This window comes from Somniosus microcephalus, chromosome 6, assembly GCF_052327205.1.
Source record: "Somniosus microcephalus isolate GS21.2 chromosome 6, FLI_Smic_1.0, whole genome shotgun sequence".
Classification (NCBI taxonomy): domain Eukaryota; kingdom Metazoa; phylum Chordata; class Chondrichthyes; order Squaliformes; family Somniosidae; genus Somniosus; species Somniosus microcephalus.
Window position 1 is genome coordinate 223678314 of NC_140992.1, and position 19453 is coordinate 223697766.

General features: G+C 49.0%; 1 protein-coding gene across 2 annotated transcripts in view; it reads right to left on the bottom strand.

Moving 5' to 3' along the window:
• Positions 1–16686: 16686 nt before the first annotated feature.
• The window catches only part of adcy7 (adenylate cyclase 7), a 223696-nt gene continuing 220929 nt past the window's right edge, over positions 16687–19453 (bottom strand). For both annotated transcript variants that reach the window (XM_085991468.1, XM_085991467.1), the window contains one exon: positions 16687–18580. In XM_085991468.1, coding sequence (XP_085847594.1) covers positions 18449–18580 — 132 coding nt within the window. In that variant the 3' untranslated portion in view covers positions 16687–18448. The remainder of the gene's footprint in view (positions 18581–19453) is intronic.

The following is a 19453-nucleotide window of genomic DNA, read 5'->3' on the forward strand; positions in this document are numbered from 1 at the left end:
CACTTGCACTAAGTTGTATTGTTTTGTCCTGAATGTTAATGGATTTTTAAAAACATTCTTGCATATAAGTCAATGACAGTTTAGAAATGAACACTTCCAAAGAAAATGAATCTCAGTTGCGTTGTGTGTGAATATATACAGCTGTTCAGAAACCAGCTTGGAGCCGCAGTGTCCTTTACATTAAATCACCTCAGCACTGAATGGCCTAGAAATTGGGTTGGGGCGCAAAAGTCGGCTGAGCGCAGGATTTAGCGCAGCGATACCGATCGCCAGAAATTCAGTTTCAGTGCCCCTCGAGGGAGACGGGGCGAGGCTCGAGGCGCTGAAACTGATTATCGCAACGTGCCGCAGCGGTACTGCAGGCCTTCCTCCCACTGTTAAGGGGGAGGTGCCTGCAATAGCGCGAGTGCCGGCAAATGAGCCCGGGGGGGGGGGTGGTTAGGAGGCCGGGGACAGAGGTGCTGGCAGGCGGCCGTCCCACACCTCCACCTTAACTTGCGCCGCTGCCGGCACAGTAAGGCCCCGTGAACCGGGCGCGGGTAGCGAGCGGCGCTGCGCACACCGATGACGTCATCTGTGGCGGCGCAGCGCAAATGCCTAACGCCACCATTAGCGCCCCTACTGAATATCGCCAGAGACACAGCCAGTGGCGCTACAGCCACTGACTGCCTCTTTAGGCGCTAACAGGTGGCGCTACTCACCCAATTTCTCCCCCAATGTGTCCAAATAAGATGAGCTGAAAATCTAAAGTTTTTTATAATCTGTGTACTTGCAATGAAGGCAGTGAGTGAGATGGCCACGACCTTAAATTATTTTACACAGCTACAATAACATCCACAGGCCTGGTGTTGATTGATCCTAGAAACGGGCAATGTTGTACAGCATGTACAACAAGCCCTTGATGAATGAAGTAATCTCTGTCATTGCCCTGGAAATCGAACACATATTTATGCATTTGTAGAAAAAAGAGACCATTGTATAGTTTCTAACATAAATAAAGGCTAGATATACATAAACTTCCTCCTGTAAGGTTCTCATTATTTCCTTTAAAGACACTGGCCTAGAATTTCCTTGAAATTAGTTACTGCTGTTGCACTTTTTTTAAAAAGTGTTGTGTCTGCCAATAGCCTCTAGAGGGAGATACGAACTTCCTGAGTGCTCATTTACATTCCCATTTCTGCTGTCACTGGTGTAAGATCTGTATAAACTTATATAAGCAGCTGAATTACCTGGAAATTTCTGAGCAGCATTTAAAATGACTGTTCAGCCTGCACTCTTCAGCAGCAGACTAGGGATCAAACAGGTAAGAGAGCAACAGTGCTTGGCTCGCTCACTTCACTAAAAACTTCACTGCATGTCTTAGCAATATTTTTATGACACTTGTACAGAATTATGACCACTCGAGAAGCCAGAGGAGAGCCACCTCACTCAGTCAGACCTCCAAGCCCTCCTGAAGGCAGGCTAAACAAGACTCCTGAGTGAGTGCCCAAAAGGTCACCCAGAATTCACTCCTGTAACCTGGAGGCAGGTGGCACTGGCACTGACTGCCAACTCCTCCATCTCCAGGACTGCAGAACAGTGGGTACTAGCACACTATACACCCTCTTAAAGCAATACATGCTGGTTAAGGGTGAGGGGGACTCCAACTCAGCTCTTGCATTATGGTCACCCAGCTTCCTTCACAGCAATTACATGCACAACCCTAGAACCTCCTTCATTTTAACAGGTTCAACGTCTCACATCTCTTACTTCACATGTCCCTTGGCACACACTCGACAGCTAGCCTTACCCTCATTCACTCCATCTTCTTCCAGGCAAACTGTCTCAGAGGTAGGCTACTGGAGGGGCAACCCCATGTTTATATCCCTTGACAAGGTTGTGGGGAGGCACTTAGCCCTTACCATGGGAGATGGCATGGTCGGCAACATCTTGCTAACGCCAAGTTACTGACTGAGCGCCTACACTATTGCCCTGATGTCCCTTGAAGCATAACACAGACCCAACCATCCTCCCTCTTCTCCGTCTTCATCCCTAGAGGGTGATGTTCACCCATTCTTCACATCTACCTTTTTCTGCAGATCCACCACAATGGGTGGCGCAGGAGGAATGTGGTGATGATAGTGGTGAAACAGATTGAGGACCAAGTCACCCAGGAGTCACAGTTGCATGATAGTGCCATTCCTCAGGACAACAGCACATGCCAACCCCCGTTAGCACTACACCAGCAGAGTGAGAAGCAAGAACAAGCTACCACCTCAATCCATGAGCTTTCTGTAGAGCACAGGAGTCGCCAGCCTCCCCTGATTCTGGCCCTCAGGTGGCACCTTGGAGACAGACAAATCAGTGCCATAGGGAATGCCATACCTGGGCCTGCAAATCCTTGACGGTAGGGGATGGGTTGGGCTGCCAGCGGTCTAATTCTGTGAGGAGCAGTCCGAAGCAATTCAAGGTGTCTGAAGGCAGAATGGCAAAAAAAAAGCTTTCAAATCAGATTTCTGCAGGTAGGAAACAATTTTTAAAGATCTCCAGCTTCTTGTCACTTAGAACTGATCTTTCAAATTCCCAACTGTCTAGCCTTTGGCCCTCCATTCACCACAACATTTCTGCAGCTACCGATCTGCAATCACACCCTCACCTCCATCTTTGATGCCCTTGTCCCCATTAAAACCATTTCTCTCACCCCTTGGTATGGCCCTTATCTAGGCTCCCTCAAGTCTAAGGATTTAACCATCACCAAATCTGGCTGGACCACACATAAAGCACTATCGGATCCTGCTCACTATTCCAGGATCATCCTAGAATGCAAAGATAACCCCCAGCTTCTCTTCACTACAAACCATCTTCTTGAGCCCTTCTTCCATGCCTCCTTCACCCTCACCTCCAACAACAAGTGTGAGGAGCTCATGGACTTCTTTGTGACAAAGATCAAGACCATCCATTCAGCTGCCTCTGCCGCTTGCCTCCCTTCCCCATGCTCACCGGGCCAAACTTCCCCTAACGTTTCCCCCCTGACCTAGCCCTGAACTCACATCTTTCTGTAGTTTATCTCCCATCATGCCCTCTCCGAGCTCATCTTGTCCATGAGACCCACCTCCTGCTCCCTCGACCCTATTCCCACCAAACTGCTGACCACCCATACTCCCTTCCTGGCCCCTATGTTAGCAGGTAGTGTTAACAGTTCCCTCTCCTCAGGTACTTGTCCCCCTCCCTTTCAAATCTGCCATCATTACCCCTCTCCTCAACCTTGGTGCTGTATTTGACCCAGAGATGAGCTTCCGACCACATATCTGCTCCATCACCTCTGTAACATCGCCTGACTCCACCCTTGCCTTAGCTCATCAGCTGCTGAAACACTCATCCATGACTCTGTTACCTCTAAACTTGACTGTTCCAATGGTCTCCTGGCCAGCCTTCCATCTTCCACCCTATATAAACTTGAGCTCATCCAAAACTCTGCTACCCGTATGCTAACTCGCACCAAGTCCCATTCACCCATCACCCCTGTGCTTGCTGACCTACATTGGCTCCCGGTCCGGCAATGCCTCAATTTTAAAATTCTCATCCTCATCTTCAAATCCCTCTACTGCCTCGCATCTCCCTATCTCTAATCTCTTCCAGCCCTACAATCGTTCCGAGATTTCTGTGCTCCTGCAATTCTGGCCTCTTGTGCATCACCTATTTTAATCGCTCCAGCATTGGCGGCCGTGCTTTCAGCTGTCTTGGCCCTAAGCTCTGGAATTCACTCCCGAAACCTCTCCGCCTCTCCTCCTTTAAGACGCTCCTTAAAACTTACCTCTTTGTCCAAGCTCCTTATGTGGCTCGGTGTCAAATTTTGTTTGATAACGCTCCTGTGAAGCACCTTGGGACGTTTTACTACATTAAAGACGCTGGCCTAGAAATTCGGTTGGTAGCGCCAACGATTAGCGCCTAAAGAGCCCGAGAATTGGGGCGTTACCCAATGTTCGGGCGGGCGCAGTGAATATAGCGCCACCTCCCATATTGAGTATCCTTTTAGCGCCGGCGCTAACTCTTTGCGCGCGCCCACGGGCGCAGGCAGATCATGACGTCATTTCAGTGCGCAACGCCTATTTGGTGGCGCCCGGAACCTTTGCGCCTAGCGCTGTTAGTAACAGTTCGATGGAACGTTACCAGGCCCTTCTCGTAGTCGGGGGGCGCTATTTAAAGGGGACAGCTCTAGTATAAAAGCTGCAGCCACTTGGCCTGTTCATTGTGATCATTGCTGGAGAGAGTTGGTGAGCTACTGTGGAGCAGATTTTTTGGAATTTAGCCTTAGAATACTTGGGACCTTCAAACCTGTCCGGAGCAGTTGGAGCGCTACACCTAACAGCGTTTTGACCGACTGGCATCGGAATGGGAGCTGCTTTGGATGGCAACGTCCTCATGGCTGCACACTGTGAAGGGGCAGAGAGACGGTGGGAGAGAGGGCCGGGATTGGCCAGAAGGAGGAGGGGCAATGGAGGTCGGCCAATCCGAGGGTACGCTGCGAGGGTATTCAGGCAGCAGGTCTCATACCTTGCAATGTTGGAGGAGCAGTGTGTGCGAAGGCTCCGATTCGGGAAGGAGGTTGTAACTGAGCTGTGCCACCTGCTTGCTCAGGATCTGCAGCCGCGTCTACGGTGCAGGACCTCTCTGTCAGTGTCCGTTAAAGTGACTGTTGCCCTCAATTTCTATGCCACCGGATCCTTTCAGTCAGCCACTGGGGACATTGCGAATATCTCTCAGTTTGCAGTCCATTGTTGCATCCGGCAAGTTACAGCTGCCCTTTATAGACGAAGGCGTCAATTCATCACCTTCCCTCTGAGCCTGGAGAAGCAGGCGGAGCGCGCGCAGGGCTTCGCTGCTATTGCAGACTTCCCCATGGTGCAGGGGGCGATTGCACACACGTGGCTTTGCGGGCGCCATTACTCAATCCTGAGGACTTCCGCAACCGCAAGGGCTTCCACTCCCTTAATGTGCAGCTGGTCTGTGACCACCGCCAAATGATCATGGCAGTCAACGCCCAATTCCCAGGGAGCAGCCACGATGCCTTCATCCTGCGGCAGACCTCAGTTTGTGACCTTTTTGAGGGGCCGGCTCGCCCACGAGGCTGGCTTCTTGGGGACAAGGGCTATCCTCTCTGCCCATGGCTCATGACACCACTCCGTTTGGCCGCCACCCCAGCAGAAGAGCTGTACAACAGCAGCCATCAGGTGACCAGGAACATTGTAGAGCACACTATTGGTGTGCTCAAACAGCGTTTCCGCTGTCTGGACCATTCGGGGGGAGCCCTGCAGTACTCGCCGGAGCAAGTGGGTCACATCGTCGTCGTCTGCTGCATGCTCTGCAATTTGCCGATTCGACGCACCCAGCCAATTCCACCTGTCCCTCAACGACCAGCAGAGCAGGCGGACGAGGAGGAGGAGGAGGAGGAAGAACAGGCGGAGGAGGAGGAGGAGGAGGAAGATGGGAGGGCTCCTGAAAGTGGAAGGGCCATCCGTCAGAGGCTCATCAGGACTTGGTTCCAAGCCCCTCTGGTGGAATGATGGGTGTCATTCGTCCTGCGCACTTCGGATCTTTGAAAGGCTCTGAAGGCCAGCATAACTGTAAATAGTTACATGTACCATTGCAAATTAAAACTTTTCTTTATTGTCACAAAGTCCTTCCTTCCAGCATAACAACGTCGTGTCAACAGAAACCATAACTAACAAAATAACAGTTAACTCTTCGGCAAAGCCGCAAAACTAAACAAACCATTTCCAACAATCACAACAGGTGAGGGAGTCCTTGAATTTGGCCAAAGAAACATCTCTGCACCTCCCTCTACTGCTGGCCCCTTGATGGAGAATGACTTCTCTTTCGCGGTCGGCCCCTTCCCTCCCTGCTGCTCCTACGTAATTGAACCCCAGTGGCGGGGTCAAGGCTGGGGGACGCCTGCTGACTGTGTGGAAGCGCAGAAGCCCCTGAGGGACGGCCTGACCGACCTCTGGTCTTGGAGGGTGCGGACGCAGGCTGCTTGATCTGAGCATGGCTGGAAGCAGTGTGACCTGCAGGTGGTGGCAGCTGCACTGCAGACGTACTGGCGGTGGCATAAGCAATGGTCACCTGCCAAGAGAGGACACCTGCACCATGGTCGGACGACACACTGGCTCTCTGAGGGGACCGGTTCGCCTCAACCGCCACAATCGCCTGCTCCACTGATTCCTGGCCTTGTATGGTACTGGAAGGTCCCGGGGTGATCCTAGCTGATGCAGATAGGGTGGCTGCAGTGAGAGTTCGCGTTGCCTCAATCTGGGTGTGGACGAGGCCAGCAAGTGACTGCGTGGCAGCAGTGAGGACCTGTGTGGCAGGTGCCAGTGCTTCAGAGAAGCCCTGGACAGTTCGTTCCATTGCTTCGGACAAGGCTAGAGCAGTCCGTTCCACTGCCTCGGACAAGGACGGCAGTCCGTTCCACTGCCTCGGACAAGGACGGCAGTCCGTTCCACTGCCTCGGACAAGGACGGCAGTCCGTTCCACTGCCTCGGACAAGGACGGCAGTCCGTTCCACTGCCTCGGACAAGCCCTGGACAGACCTTTCCAGGGATTGTCCCAAGCTCTGAACAGTCCTTTCCATAGCAGCCTCGAAGCCCTGGACAGTCCTCTCCATTGCTGCTCCAAAGTCCAACACACTCTTTGCCAGTGTTTCTATCGACTGAGGCATCCTCCCCACTGCAGCCATCAGCTCAGTGTGCCTGAGCCGGGCCTGGGTGCTCATTTCAGCCAGGCTACGCACCTCCTCTGCACTCTGTGCAGCAGTCATCACTCCCTGCCTTGCCCTCCGGGGAGCCGGTGGCCGAACTTGCCTACCCCCCTCGCGTTGCTGCATGCCGCTTGTTCCGGCAACTGGCTCATCAGCAGAGCATCCCCCCCCCCTCCCCTCCAGGGAACTACTATCCTCAGTCTGCAGATGTGTACGCTCCCCTAAAGTTGGAACGGATGCTCCGGCTTCCTCCTGATCCTCGCCTCCGGAAGCACTGGCACTGGCAGCTTCAGGGCGCAGATCCCGAGTTGGTGATGCAGCATCTGAAAGCAGGGAGGTGGAAGAGTGGCTTTAGCAAAAGGTCAGGTTGGTGGCAAGGCATGCCAGATTGCAGCAAGGCTCTGACATGGCTGCACACTGAGAAAGCATGCTGGTGGGGGGACCAAGTGGAAGGAGACAGCTGAAAAAGGTGAGAGCCTTACCCTCGCTGTCGAGAATGGGGTCGGCAGCTGCTGTGGTAACAGGACCACTCAGACGTCCTCCAAGAATCTGGTGCACTCTCTCCTCCAGATCCGTGAGAGTGACCACTTGTGGAGGTCCGCCACCGGTTCGACGCTGGTCCTTTCGGATCGTCGCCAGCTTGGACTGCAGGGGAAAGAAGGGGAAGTTCTGTTACATGATGCCTTGAGAGATCATCTCATGCCCCCCATGGTGCAAGAGCCCTTACATGATGCCATGAGAGATCATCTCATGCCCCCCATGGTGCAAGAGCCCTTACATGATGCCTTGAGAGATCATCTCATGCCCCCCATTGTGCAAGAGCCCTTACATGATGCCTTGAGAGATCATCTCATGCCCCCCATGGTGCAAGAGCCCTTACATGATGCCTTGAGTCAAATGTCCATGTGTGTGCCCAGAAAGGGCCATGGGTGCTTGCTGACAGATGGCCATTGGGGCATCATGGCAACAGGGTGCGCGAAGTCAGGTGCAGATGGAGGGAATCAGAAGTTTGCATAAACAACACTCACCCTAACGACGCGAGTGAGGTCGTTGAATTTCTTCCTGCACTGAACAGGGCTCCTGGTCGCCATGCTGCTGGAGTTGACCCTCTGAGAAACATCCCTCCAAGCTCAGCGGTAATGGCCTCCTGCCATTGTCAGGATACAGAACATCTCGACGGCGCTCCACTGCGGACACCAACTCCTCCAGAGCCTCAGTGCTGAAGCTCTCTGTCTCACCTTCTCCATCCTGACCAAGTTTTTTGCGTCAGAGAAGGAAGAGCGCCGATTCTGAGGCCTACAGGGCGTTGAGTGTGGAAGCTGAGGCTGACTGACCCACCCCTTTAAGAGCCGGCCGGCGCCTGGAAGTCTCGTGGTTATCGGTAATTGAGATCACCTGCGCTGCGCCCGTCCGCGCCGATATTGGGTAGCGCCGGAAGTTTTGCGCCTTAAGAGGCCCGTGCAACGTCTGAATTCGCGCCTCAATCCCCTTTGGGGGCGATGCGACCCAATATCGCACCAGGCGGCGATAAGTTTCGTCTGGCTATAAACTTTGCGCAGCGCCAGTTCTAACGCCTCAAGCGGGGCGATACCCAATTTCTAGGCCGCTATATAAATACAAGTTGTGGTTGTTTTAGCATTGAGCAGCTTATCCTGACAGCTGCTGTGCCTCACTTACTCCAGGTGGAGCAGCTTTCCAAACCCAGGAAAATTGGAGGTGCTTTGTCACTGGCTCTCATTTTAACATACTCTAATGAGGCCAGTGGCGAATAAGCCTTTTTCCAAATATACTCACCTCGTCTTTTACTCTTTTCACACCACACACTAACAGCATTCTCTTCTCATGTCCTAGCACATGCACACACTTCACATTCCACACACTTGGCTTTACATTCATCAGCTCCCCATCCTTCCATCTTGCTTCTTCTCCACCTCTCAGCGCGTGCATAATATATAATCCCTACACATCTCCACTTACCTTTTCAACAGCCACTCACCAACTCTCACCTCTCTTTCTGCAGGACAAGACAGCACATAATACCCAGGTAGAGGACCAAGACCAGGGGTGGAGTACCTTAAATCATAGTCCTCAACCATGTGGAGCCCTGGACGGTAGTGCCCAGGCCAAAGCCATGAGCATCGGTGAAGGAGAGGCTGGCGGTTTATCTGAGCAAGGTGTCTGCGTATTACTTGTAACCCTGAATGTACCTCAGCAAATATTCAACACGCTTCACAGTTTCAAGTTGTGTTCTCAAGTCATAGTGTCAGACTGTCACCTGCTAAAATCAGTGCCATCCTAATGTCTCCCTTTTCTCTAGGTCTTTCTCAGCACCAATCTGAAAAGGACACCATGGCGGAGGACAATCCTCCTGAAAATGACACCATGGAGGACGACAATCCTCCTGAAAATGCTCCTGTTGTGTCTGTGTGTTGATAGAGACACTGAAGACAGGAGTTGGTTTGATAGGTGTTTACTAAACAAAGTCTGGAGGGGAACTAACGGATACAACACAATACTCAGGCTTATACAGGTAGACTACTCTTTATCCGAACTTCCGAAAACCGAAATCCTCTAAAAACCGAAGGTTTTTTCGGTCAGCGTAAGTCGTGCGCACGACATGACCAGAGTGGCGCACGACTTACGCTGAGCAGAGGGTCAGCGTAAGTCGTGCGCACGACCCCCCGCGGACCCCCCCGCCGACCCCGACCCCCACCGACCCCGACCCCCGCCAACCCCCCCGGACCCCCGCCGACTTACGCTGAGCAGAGGGTCAGAATAAGTCGTGCGCACGTCCCCCGCCGAACCACCTGACTCTCTTCCAAAGGCTCGAAAGCAACAAGAGCTCTGAGCCCGTGGCGGTGCCGGCCCCTGTTCTGACCGAGCACGACGACCTGTTGGTGGAAATGCGGAACTTCATTGCATTCCAGGCTAGCAGCGACGGACAAGCCACGACTGCGGACCCCCCCGCGGACCCCCGCCGATGCCGACCCCCGCGCCGACTCCGACCCCCGCCGACCCCCCCGCGGACCCACGCCAACCCCGACCCCCCCGCGGACCCCCGCCGACCCTGACCCCCGCCGACCCCGACCCCCGCCGACCGCCCCGCGGACCCCCGCCGACCCCGACCCCCGCCGACCACCCCACGGACCCCGACCCCCGCCGACCCCCCCCCACCTTCCGAAATCCGAAATTTTCCGAAAACCAAAACACGGCTGGTCCCGAGGTTTTCGGATAAAGGATAGTCTACCTGTATAGCCGAGTGGCCATTACCGGCATTACAGAACACATGGGGCTCTTAAAGGCACATACACTACAATTCCTCCCCTTTTAGCTAACCAGTACATAATATTTTAAGTAATTATTAATTACATGTTACAAGAAAAATAATCTATACATTGCTGCAGTTAATTAATTATAAGTCAGTCTCTCTGGAGGCTTCCTGACTCGGTCCGGATAACGCCTCGGTGGTGTAGTAGTTTCTGGTGGTGTAGTAGGTTCTTTTGGCAAGGCTGATTCGGCTTGAATGCCAGTGTCAGGTTCATCGGGTTCCAGTATCACTGGATCGGAGGTAGATATGGGTATCTCTACTTCATCGTTAGGCGTATAGAGTTGTGGTGTAGGTTGTCCCTTTTCGGATGACTCTATGATTTGGTCAGCATGGCACCTTATTATGCTTTCTCCGATGTCCACGGTATACATCAGCGGTCCTAGTCGTGTGCAGATAGTTCCAGGCTGCCATTTCTCGGTACGGTAGTCCCGGGCCAAAACTTGTTGACCTATCTGGAAGGTTCTAGTTGGCCTTTCATTCATGCCTTGAAATTGCTGGTTCTCCACGTCCCTTCTGATGTTGGGCTTGATCAAATCCAGCCGGCATCTTAGGCTTCTATTGAAGAACATCATGGCGGGAGTTTGGTTTGTAACCATATGTGTTGCATTCCTGTATGCGAACAAGAAGTTATCCACCTTGTGCTGAAGTTTTATGTCTTCATTACCCATGGCCTTTATGGCCTTCTTGAAGGTCTGGACAAACCTTTCAGCCAATCCATTGGTGGCGGGATGGTATGGGGCGGACGTGTAGTGCTTAACCCCATTGTTTTTTTAAGAACTTCCTGAATTCTTCGGACACAAATTGCGGTCCATTATCAGAACAGATCTGTTCCGGCAGCCCATTCCTGGCAAATATGGTCCTTAATACTGTGATGGTTTTTTCCGTGGTGGTGGAGGACATCTTTATTACCTCCGGCCACTTGGAGTGTGCATCAACCGCGATTAAGAACACTGAGTCCATAAATGGACCAGCAAAGTCAATGTGTACCCTTTGCCAGGGAGATGAGGGCCACTCCCATGGATGTAGAGGGGCTTGGGGTGGAGCGTTTTGGACCTTCTGGCATCCTAGGCAGCTCTTGGTCATTTCTTCGATGTCTCCATCGATACCTGGCCACCATACAAACGCTCTGGCTAGGTTCTTCATTTTCACTCCACCCAGATGCCCCTCGTGAAGCTCCTTTAGCACTTTATCCTGGAGTTTGGGTGGAATCACCACTCTGGATCCACACATCAAGGTTCCTCGGCACACTGACAGCTGTTCTCTTCTTTGCGAGAATGCTGGCAACAGTGGTTCGCCATGTGCTGGCCATCCCTTCACCGTTAAGTCGTAGACTCGTGAGAGAGTCGGGTCATTTCTCGTTTCCTTTTCAATGGCAGAATTTGTTACTGGTAGACATTCCACTATGGTTGAGTGGAACATCTCCATTGGGTCTACTGTAGGTGCCTCTTCTACCGTTGGCAACGGTAGGCACGATAAACCGTCAGCATTCCCATGCTGTTTTGACCCTTTGTATTCTATGTTGTATTGGTGTGCCCCTAGAAAAAGGGACCACCTCTGTAGCCTTTGCGCTGTCATAATGGGGACACCCTTTTTAGGGTTGAATATGGAGATGAGGGGTTGATGGTCAGTCAACAAGGTAAATTTTTGTCCGTGTAGGTAATGGTTGAATTTCTTCACTCCCCATACCAGGCTGAGTGCTTCCCTGTCGATTTGGGCATAGTTACGCTCAGCTGAGTTCAATGAGCGTGACGCAAAAGCTATCGGCCGTTCCGAGCCATCAGGGAATTTATGCGATAATACTGCTCCTATGCCGTAAGTGGATGCATCGCACGCCAGTCTGATTGGCAGTGATGGGTTGTAATGAGCCAAAACTTCTTTGGATGTGATTAAGTCTTTGCATTTATGGAAGGCACGTTTACAGTCTTCGCTCCATTTCCAAATTACTCCTGTTTGTAGCAGTTCATTAAGAGGGTGTAGAAGAGTTGATAAGTTCGGTAAAAATTTATGATAGTAATTTATTAATCCCAGGAACGACCTTAATTGTGAAACATTTTCAGGTGCTGGGGCTTTTATGACCGCTTCAATTTTTTCAGGTGACTTATGCAACCCTTCCTTATTAATTATGTGGCCACAATATGATATTTGATTTTGGAAAAATTCGCACTTGGGGCGATTTGCTCGTAGGCCCCGTTCTCTCAGCCTAGTGAGCACCTGCTCCAAATTGGCAAGGTGCTCGTTGTCGTTTTCTCCTGTTACAAGGATGTTGTCTAGGTAGCATTGAGTCCCCGGAATCCCTTGGAGGACTTGCTCCATAGCTCTTTGCCAGATAGCTGGAGCGGATGCTACTCCGAAAACCAGTCGATTGTACTGGTACAGACCTTTGTGTGTATTTATCGTGAGATATTTTTTTAGAGGCTTCTTCAACCTCCATCTGTAGATATGCCTGTGCCAAGTCAATTTTGGTGAAACGTTTCCCTCCGGATAGTGAGGCGAAAATATCTTCTATCCTCGGAAGAGGATACTGTACCGTGTGAAGGACTGGGTTTACAGTCACCTTGAAGTCTCCACAGATGCGAACTTTTCTCTGTTCTTCAGATTTATCATTCTTCAATGCTTTCTTCATGACTGGGACGATGGGTGTTGCCCACTCGCTCCAATCTATTTTAGATAATACGCCTGCCTTTTCCAAATTCTCCAGCTCTGCCTCGACTGCTGGACGAATTGCGTATGGCACCGGTCTTGCCTTAAAAAACTTGGGAATTGCTGCATCTTCCACTTTTATTGAGGCGGTGATGCCTTTCAAGGTTCCTAGTTTCTCTTGAAACACTTCCTTGGCGTCGGCCAAGATGTCTTTTAATCGTTCAGGTATGACGTCATCATCATTTTTTTCCTTACTGGTCACCGTCAGTGCCTGAATGGAGTGCCAGTCTAAACATATTTTTCTGATCCATTCACGTCCCAACAGCGGTGGACCACCATCTTGTAGAATGTATAAATACAACTTCTGTATTTCCTTGCTGTTGTATACAACAGGCACCCTTATTTTTCCTTTGGGGTATACTTTCTGCCCCGTATATGTTTTCAAGATAATGGATGTGTCTTTTAAAGGTATATGCGGAAATAGCCGCTCGTAATCCCGTCGATTTATGACGGTCAGAGCTGATCCTGTATCTAGCTCCATTTTAACTGGGGACCCTGCTATTGTGAGGGTAACCCAAATGGTCTGGTAATCTTCTTTGGCAATTACATTATGTAATTTGAGAGAGCTTAGTCTCTTATTCCCGGAGTCGCTATCGCTCTTCTGGTCTTCGGAGCTACTGTCCGTCATCATTTGTACCTTTCTGTGCTTTTTCTTATTGATTTTTTTCCTGTTATTGGATTTTTTGTTTCCAGATCGGCATACACGTGTAATGTGTCCCATCTTTCCGCATTGCCTGCATGCTTTGTCCTTGAACCAGCAGTCCCTCTGGTCATGGGTGGATCTGCCGCAGCGATAACATCTCTCGAAACCCTGTGTCATTTCATGGGTGCCGAAGTCTTGTGGCTTTTGCTGTATCTCTGCAGCTCCTCTTGCACTGAAAGCCTTGTCCAGTGTTAAATCTTTCTCAGAAAGTAGCCTTTTTTGTGTTCCTACACTTAGGAGACTGCAGACGAATTTGTCTCGTAGAGAATCTGCCAGTCCTGCCTCGAATTGGCAGTGTAGGGTATCAACAATCTCCTTAAAATTCTTGTCCATCGGTTCGGCTGGAGTGATTAAGTTTCGTAACAGCTTTTATGTCTTTGCGCCCATTAGATTTAGAAGTACTGAAGCTTTTTTTTTATCTTCTATTCCATTTGCGGTGCAATATACCTCCACTCTTTCCACATATGTGGTCCAATCCTCTATCTTGTTATCAAAAGCATCAATATTGCCAGAATTAGGCATCTTAGAAAAGGTATGGTGCTTCCCGCGCTTTCCCGCCGCTGCTGCCGATGACAACGCTGTTTCCCGCGGTTTCCGTTCTTTTTTATTTATTTATTTATTTACAGTTGGAGACTCGTTCCCGCCAGACTCTCTCTCCAGGTCCGAACGCCGACCCGCCCGCAGCGCCGGCCATCTCCCGAGTGCCCCCCCCCCCGTCCGCCACCGCCCGCCTCCGCCCCCGCCGCTCGGCCCAGCTGCAGAGCCAGCTGCCGGAGCCCCAGCCCGACGCCCAGGAAGGACCACCACAGCACCCGCCACCAGCCCGGCCAGCTGGCGAAACAACAGCTTCCCCCACCCCCCGACTCCCCCAGACGCCAGAGGAATCAACGTCCCCGAGGCCCTGCCGAACCGTAGGTAAGTCCGTTTCCACTTCATCGCCACTGTTGTGTCTGTGTGTTGATAGAGACATTGAAGACAGGAGTTGGTTTGATAGGTGTTTACTAAACAAAGTCTGGAGGGGAACTAACGGATACAACACAATACTCAGGCTTATATAGCCGAGTGGCCATTACCGGCATTACAGTACACATGGGGCTCTTAAAGGCACATACACTACAGCTCCATCTTTCCCAAGCACCAGCACAGACACTGGCACTTTGCATGGGTTAGAAAGTGAACTAGAGGAGTTTGCATGTGGCGAAACACCCAGCACAAGCAAGCAGAAGTAGCTACTTGTGGCAGAGACAGCCTAGAAGAGTGCTGGCTGGAGGGCGAGGCCTACCAAGGGGTTTCACCACTGTGACTGAAAGTATGGACGAGTATGCGTCTAACCTGTGTGGTGTCATCTTGCATGGCATCAGCACTCTGCAGTCCACCCTGCGCAGTGTGGCCACCCCCAGGGTTGCTGCAGCTGGCCCTTCGCAACAGGAGTCAATGTCACCCATCATTGCAGCTTTGGTGGCAGCTCAAATGGTTGCTGTGTAGACTCTGGCCTCCACCTTGGAGAGATAGGTGCGCACCCTGAACAAATTGGTGGGCCGGATAGGGGCTTTCAAGGAGTCACTCATCATCTTCAGTCTGTTCTCCCACAGATCAGTGGAACTAATAAGGTCCAGTCCCAGGGGAGTGGCAGTGGCGCAATAGGAGTAGAACATGTTGTCCCCTCTCAGGATTTCAACACGGCTGCTCCTTCGCCACCCCTTCAACCAATACACACCGTGGTGCCAGCAAGTTAGCCAGGCCAGCTGGGCCCTTACAGGGTCAACACCCAGAAGTCACCGGCCACAAGTATCTCTAGGGGCCCAACTTGAGCAACAGCAGCCTCCCACCAGCTTTTCTGAGGTCACAAGGAGAACACTTTGTAGGAAGTAGTGCAAGAAAAGCACCAAGGATTGACACAGGCGAGAAATGAACGGAAGGCAATTATCGTGTTGGGAATTAAATTCACCACCTTTGGCACTTTGGTCTGCAGCTTCCAAGTGTGCATTGTCAGTATTTCATTGATATAGAAGTTGGCTGAATGGTTTCAATGTTCTTTAATGCAGGACTAAAGGAGTGGTAAAGGATCCAACAAGGACCGCTAATGCAAAGGGGCTTTGTGTAAACTTTATGGGCAAGGGAATGAGCAGATCGCTGGAATCGCAGAGCAATTAACTCACCCTTCGCATCTCTTGTTGCAAGGCGCTGAGATGGCCCTCCTTCTGCTGCTGCTTCCTTGACAGCCAACCAATCCTGTAACCCCCTACCCCCCCCATCCAATATTCCATCCTTCCACCAATTGACAGGATGTCTGCTGGGGGGACAAGGGATTTGTGCCTTGTACACACGTAGCTCATGATATCCCTCCACAACCCCACCACACCTGAGCAACACAGGTATAATCAATGTCACGGGACCAAGAGGATGATTACTGATCACACTATAGGACTGTGGAAGCAGAGATTTAGGTGTCTGGACAGGGCTGGAGGCTGCGATGACAAGCAGATAGAGCTTACTGAGGGTAAGTAAGGCAAAATATTTGAGGAAGAAATTATCTGGAAGCTGGAAACTCTCCTGGCAATGTAAACAGCACAATGGCACACAGGTCCCCTGATCAAATTACCTGCAGTTGAGTGCCCTTTAAATACTGCTTCGGCTGCTCTGAGAAACCAATCCCACTAGGTTTTTTTTTTACTGGCGAGCTGAGCACTGGGCGGGACTTCCGTGATTTTGCTTTAAAATGTTGTTGAGTTCCTAATTGCGTCATAAGAGCACGATTTACATACATTTATGAGGCCCCGCCTGCCTTGCTGATTAAAAAACTGCGCGGTTAAAATATTGGCCGATGGGAATGCAGTGGGAATGGAGCAGTATGTACTCTGCAGTGACTTCAACCAAATGCCTACCCCATTCCCACTGGGTGGGCAGAGTTAAAATTGCCCCAATTGTCTCATCCTCACAGGAGCAAAATAACGCTCAATGGGTCGGGGGGGGGGGGGGCGGGGGGGGAGGGCATTCTGCATTGACATAGAGTTGAGGAATAGAAATGATTGAAATTGATAAGTATTACCTTGTGATATTCCAGTTGGATCAGTCAACTTTGATATGGCTTAAAGGAATACCAAATTTGAGTTTATAAAGAATGTACTTGAATATTTTATGCTTAAACACAATCAGAACCGATTAATCTTTATCCCAAATTCCGTTGAACTACTGCTGGTTACCAATAACTTGGGACAATTTATACTGTTAAAGATCTATTTTATTGTAACCTATTTGCTTCAAAATTTCTGGAAAAGAACATTTATTGGTTTTTAAATCACTAGCATTCACAAATGTATGTTTCATCATCTACAAGCAACCTATGATATATGGCATAGAAAGTTGTTAACAGATTACTAAAGAACTGAGCTTTCCCTGTTTTTTTATGCCAATAGTAGAAAAATATTAATGAATCCATAAAGTTTTGTTCTCTATCCCTAAAACACAGCGTATGCTTTACTAGTCTTTTTTAACTCTAACATAATAACCACAATATTAGCTCAGTTGAGGTGTCCATTTAGATCATATAAAATCAGAAATAATGAAATGGTGTTAAAATGCAGGATAACAAAGCACTTAAATTGAAGATGCTGTTTTCAAAATCGAATTCTACGATTTACAAAATATACAGTGCTTAACAGTTTAAGGCTGTTCCTCAACAAACAAGTAAAAAAAAACAATCCATGGCACAGCAGCAATAGAAAGACTGTACCAGACTTGTCAAGTACCATGATTGGGTCAAGTATACTTTAGTTAAAAAAAGTGCCTGAAGCTGGTTAATAGTTAAGACAGCTGTGTTGTACATTAATTTGGAATCATGCATAAATACCGCATGTTTTAAAAAGCATGATTCCACTCTAAAGTTGAATAATTACATATTACATTAAAAAGAAACTCAACACTGCAGTTAAAAGATCACATATTAAGTTAAACTCTACAATATTGTTTCAGTCATGAAACGATTTTAGACACTGATGCTGGTAAAGAAATTACACAGTAATTAGTGAGAGAGCAACAATGCACTAACATCAAGGGTCGATGGAGAGTCACTTGAATAGCTTGCCATTTCTGAATGCTGGGAGACAAAAAATGACATCAATTTAAGACACAGCAACATTATGAAAATGTAACCTATGGTAGCATAGTTTTGCTAAACAAGCCAAGTCTCCTGGTGACTTTTAGCGCTATAGCAGAAACTATATTTGTTGGTAAACAAGATTTGAGAAATGAATATAGGTGAGGACAGCCTTGAATTCTGTAATAACCACTAATAAGCACTGTAGAATCCACTTATTGTGACAGCACGGTTTACAGCAGTCAAAACTCTTAAAACTACTTACAGTGAACACAAATGAGCACATTTCTGTATAATGTAACAACTGTGCTGATCAGTCAGGAACAATCCTGTTGACAATGCATTTGTTCAGTTTCAAAATCCAAAAAGTATACAAATGTTTTTTCATTGCTATTGACATTTATAGTTTTGTAGACAGTCTATCTCTATAACAATATATAGTTAAATTATAATTCAGACCTAAAACATACACACATAAAATTGGAGTGGAACTGTATATATTTTCCAAGTTTTGCCCTTGCACTACAAGCAATAATAGTGGGCAGTGGAATTTGATGATTTTTTTTCACCAATTAGAGACATCATGAAAGTCGCAACTGTGCAGTCAAAATCAAATTATTTTTAACCCCAACATTTTAAATAAAAAGTTCTCAGTCCCAGTCATGTGTTTTTCAGTTTCATATTTGCAAATTACAATTTTTTTGCTTTTTTTTATAAATATAAATGCCTACTGTGCAACTGGCAAACAATCTTATAACTGGACTGAAAATATTGCTTCCTGATGTTGCTGCTGTTAGAATTGCATAAATAGTCTGTTCTGCATTCAGGGTGACTTGGTATAGTCTGTTTAGGATTCAGTGCGACTTGGTATAGTCTGTTTAGGATTCAGTGCGACTTGGTAATGTCTGTGCACAGAAAGTAAGTCTGTAGATCTCCTTTGCCTTTCACACTGATAAGTCCTCGAGATTCACAAGAATATCCGAGTCGCCGTAAAACATTGCAGGTTTCTTCTGTCACCTAAGATTATAAAATACTAATATTAACGCACAAATATTTTAGCATCTTCCTCTAGTTTCTCTCCTATCTCCCCTCATGCCCTCTTTGAGCTCATCATGTCCATGAGACCCACCTCCTGCTCCCCTGACCCTATTGCCACTAAACTGCTACCCACCCAACTTCCCTTCCTGGCCCCTATGTTAGTTGACATTGTTAACAGTTCCCTCTCCTCGGGTACTGTTCCCTCTTCCCTTCAAATCTGCCGTCGTCAACCACCCTTCAAAAAAACCACCCTTGACCTTTCTTTCCTTGCAAACTAACTATATAAATGCAAGTTGTGTTGCTGAATAAAACAATTTTTGTACTACCTTCATGGCTACAAGTTAAAGTTATTAATAGTCATAAAAATACCATGCACGTAACATACCAATTTAAAGACACATTGGCTGCAATTTTACTAATGAAACTGTGAAGCCAAACGCCAGCTGAAAGTAACCTGGTGTGGAGCAACACTGACGCATTGCGAGCACCCTATCTACTTAGGAGTCACCCTTGACCGATGCCTCACCTTCAAGAACCACATCGAGAAGACAAAGGCAAAAGTGAGCGTACGAAACAGCATCCTGAATAAGCTCACTAACACAAGATGGGGAACAAGCCCGAAAACATTGCGAACCAGTGCACTTGCTCTTTGCTATTCCACTGCCGAATACGCCTGCCCTGCATGGGAAAGGTCTACTCATGCCAAGAAGATGGATGCCGTTCTGAATGCAAGCTGCCGATTTATCACAGGTTGCTTAAAACCAACAAACACCAACAGCCTATATATCCTGGCGGGTATCGCTCCCCCTGATATAAGAAGAACGGTAGCCAGCAAGAAAGAGCGACTCCGTC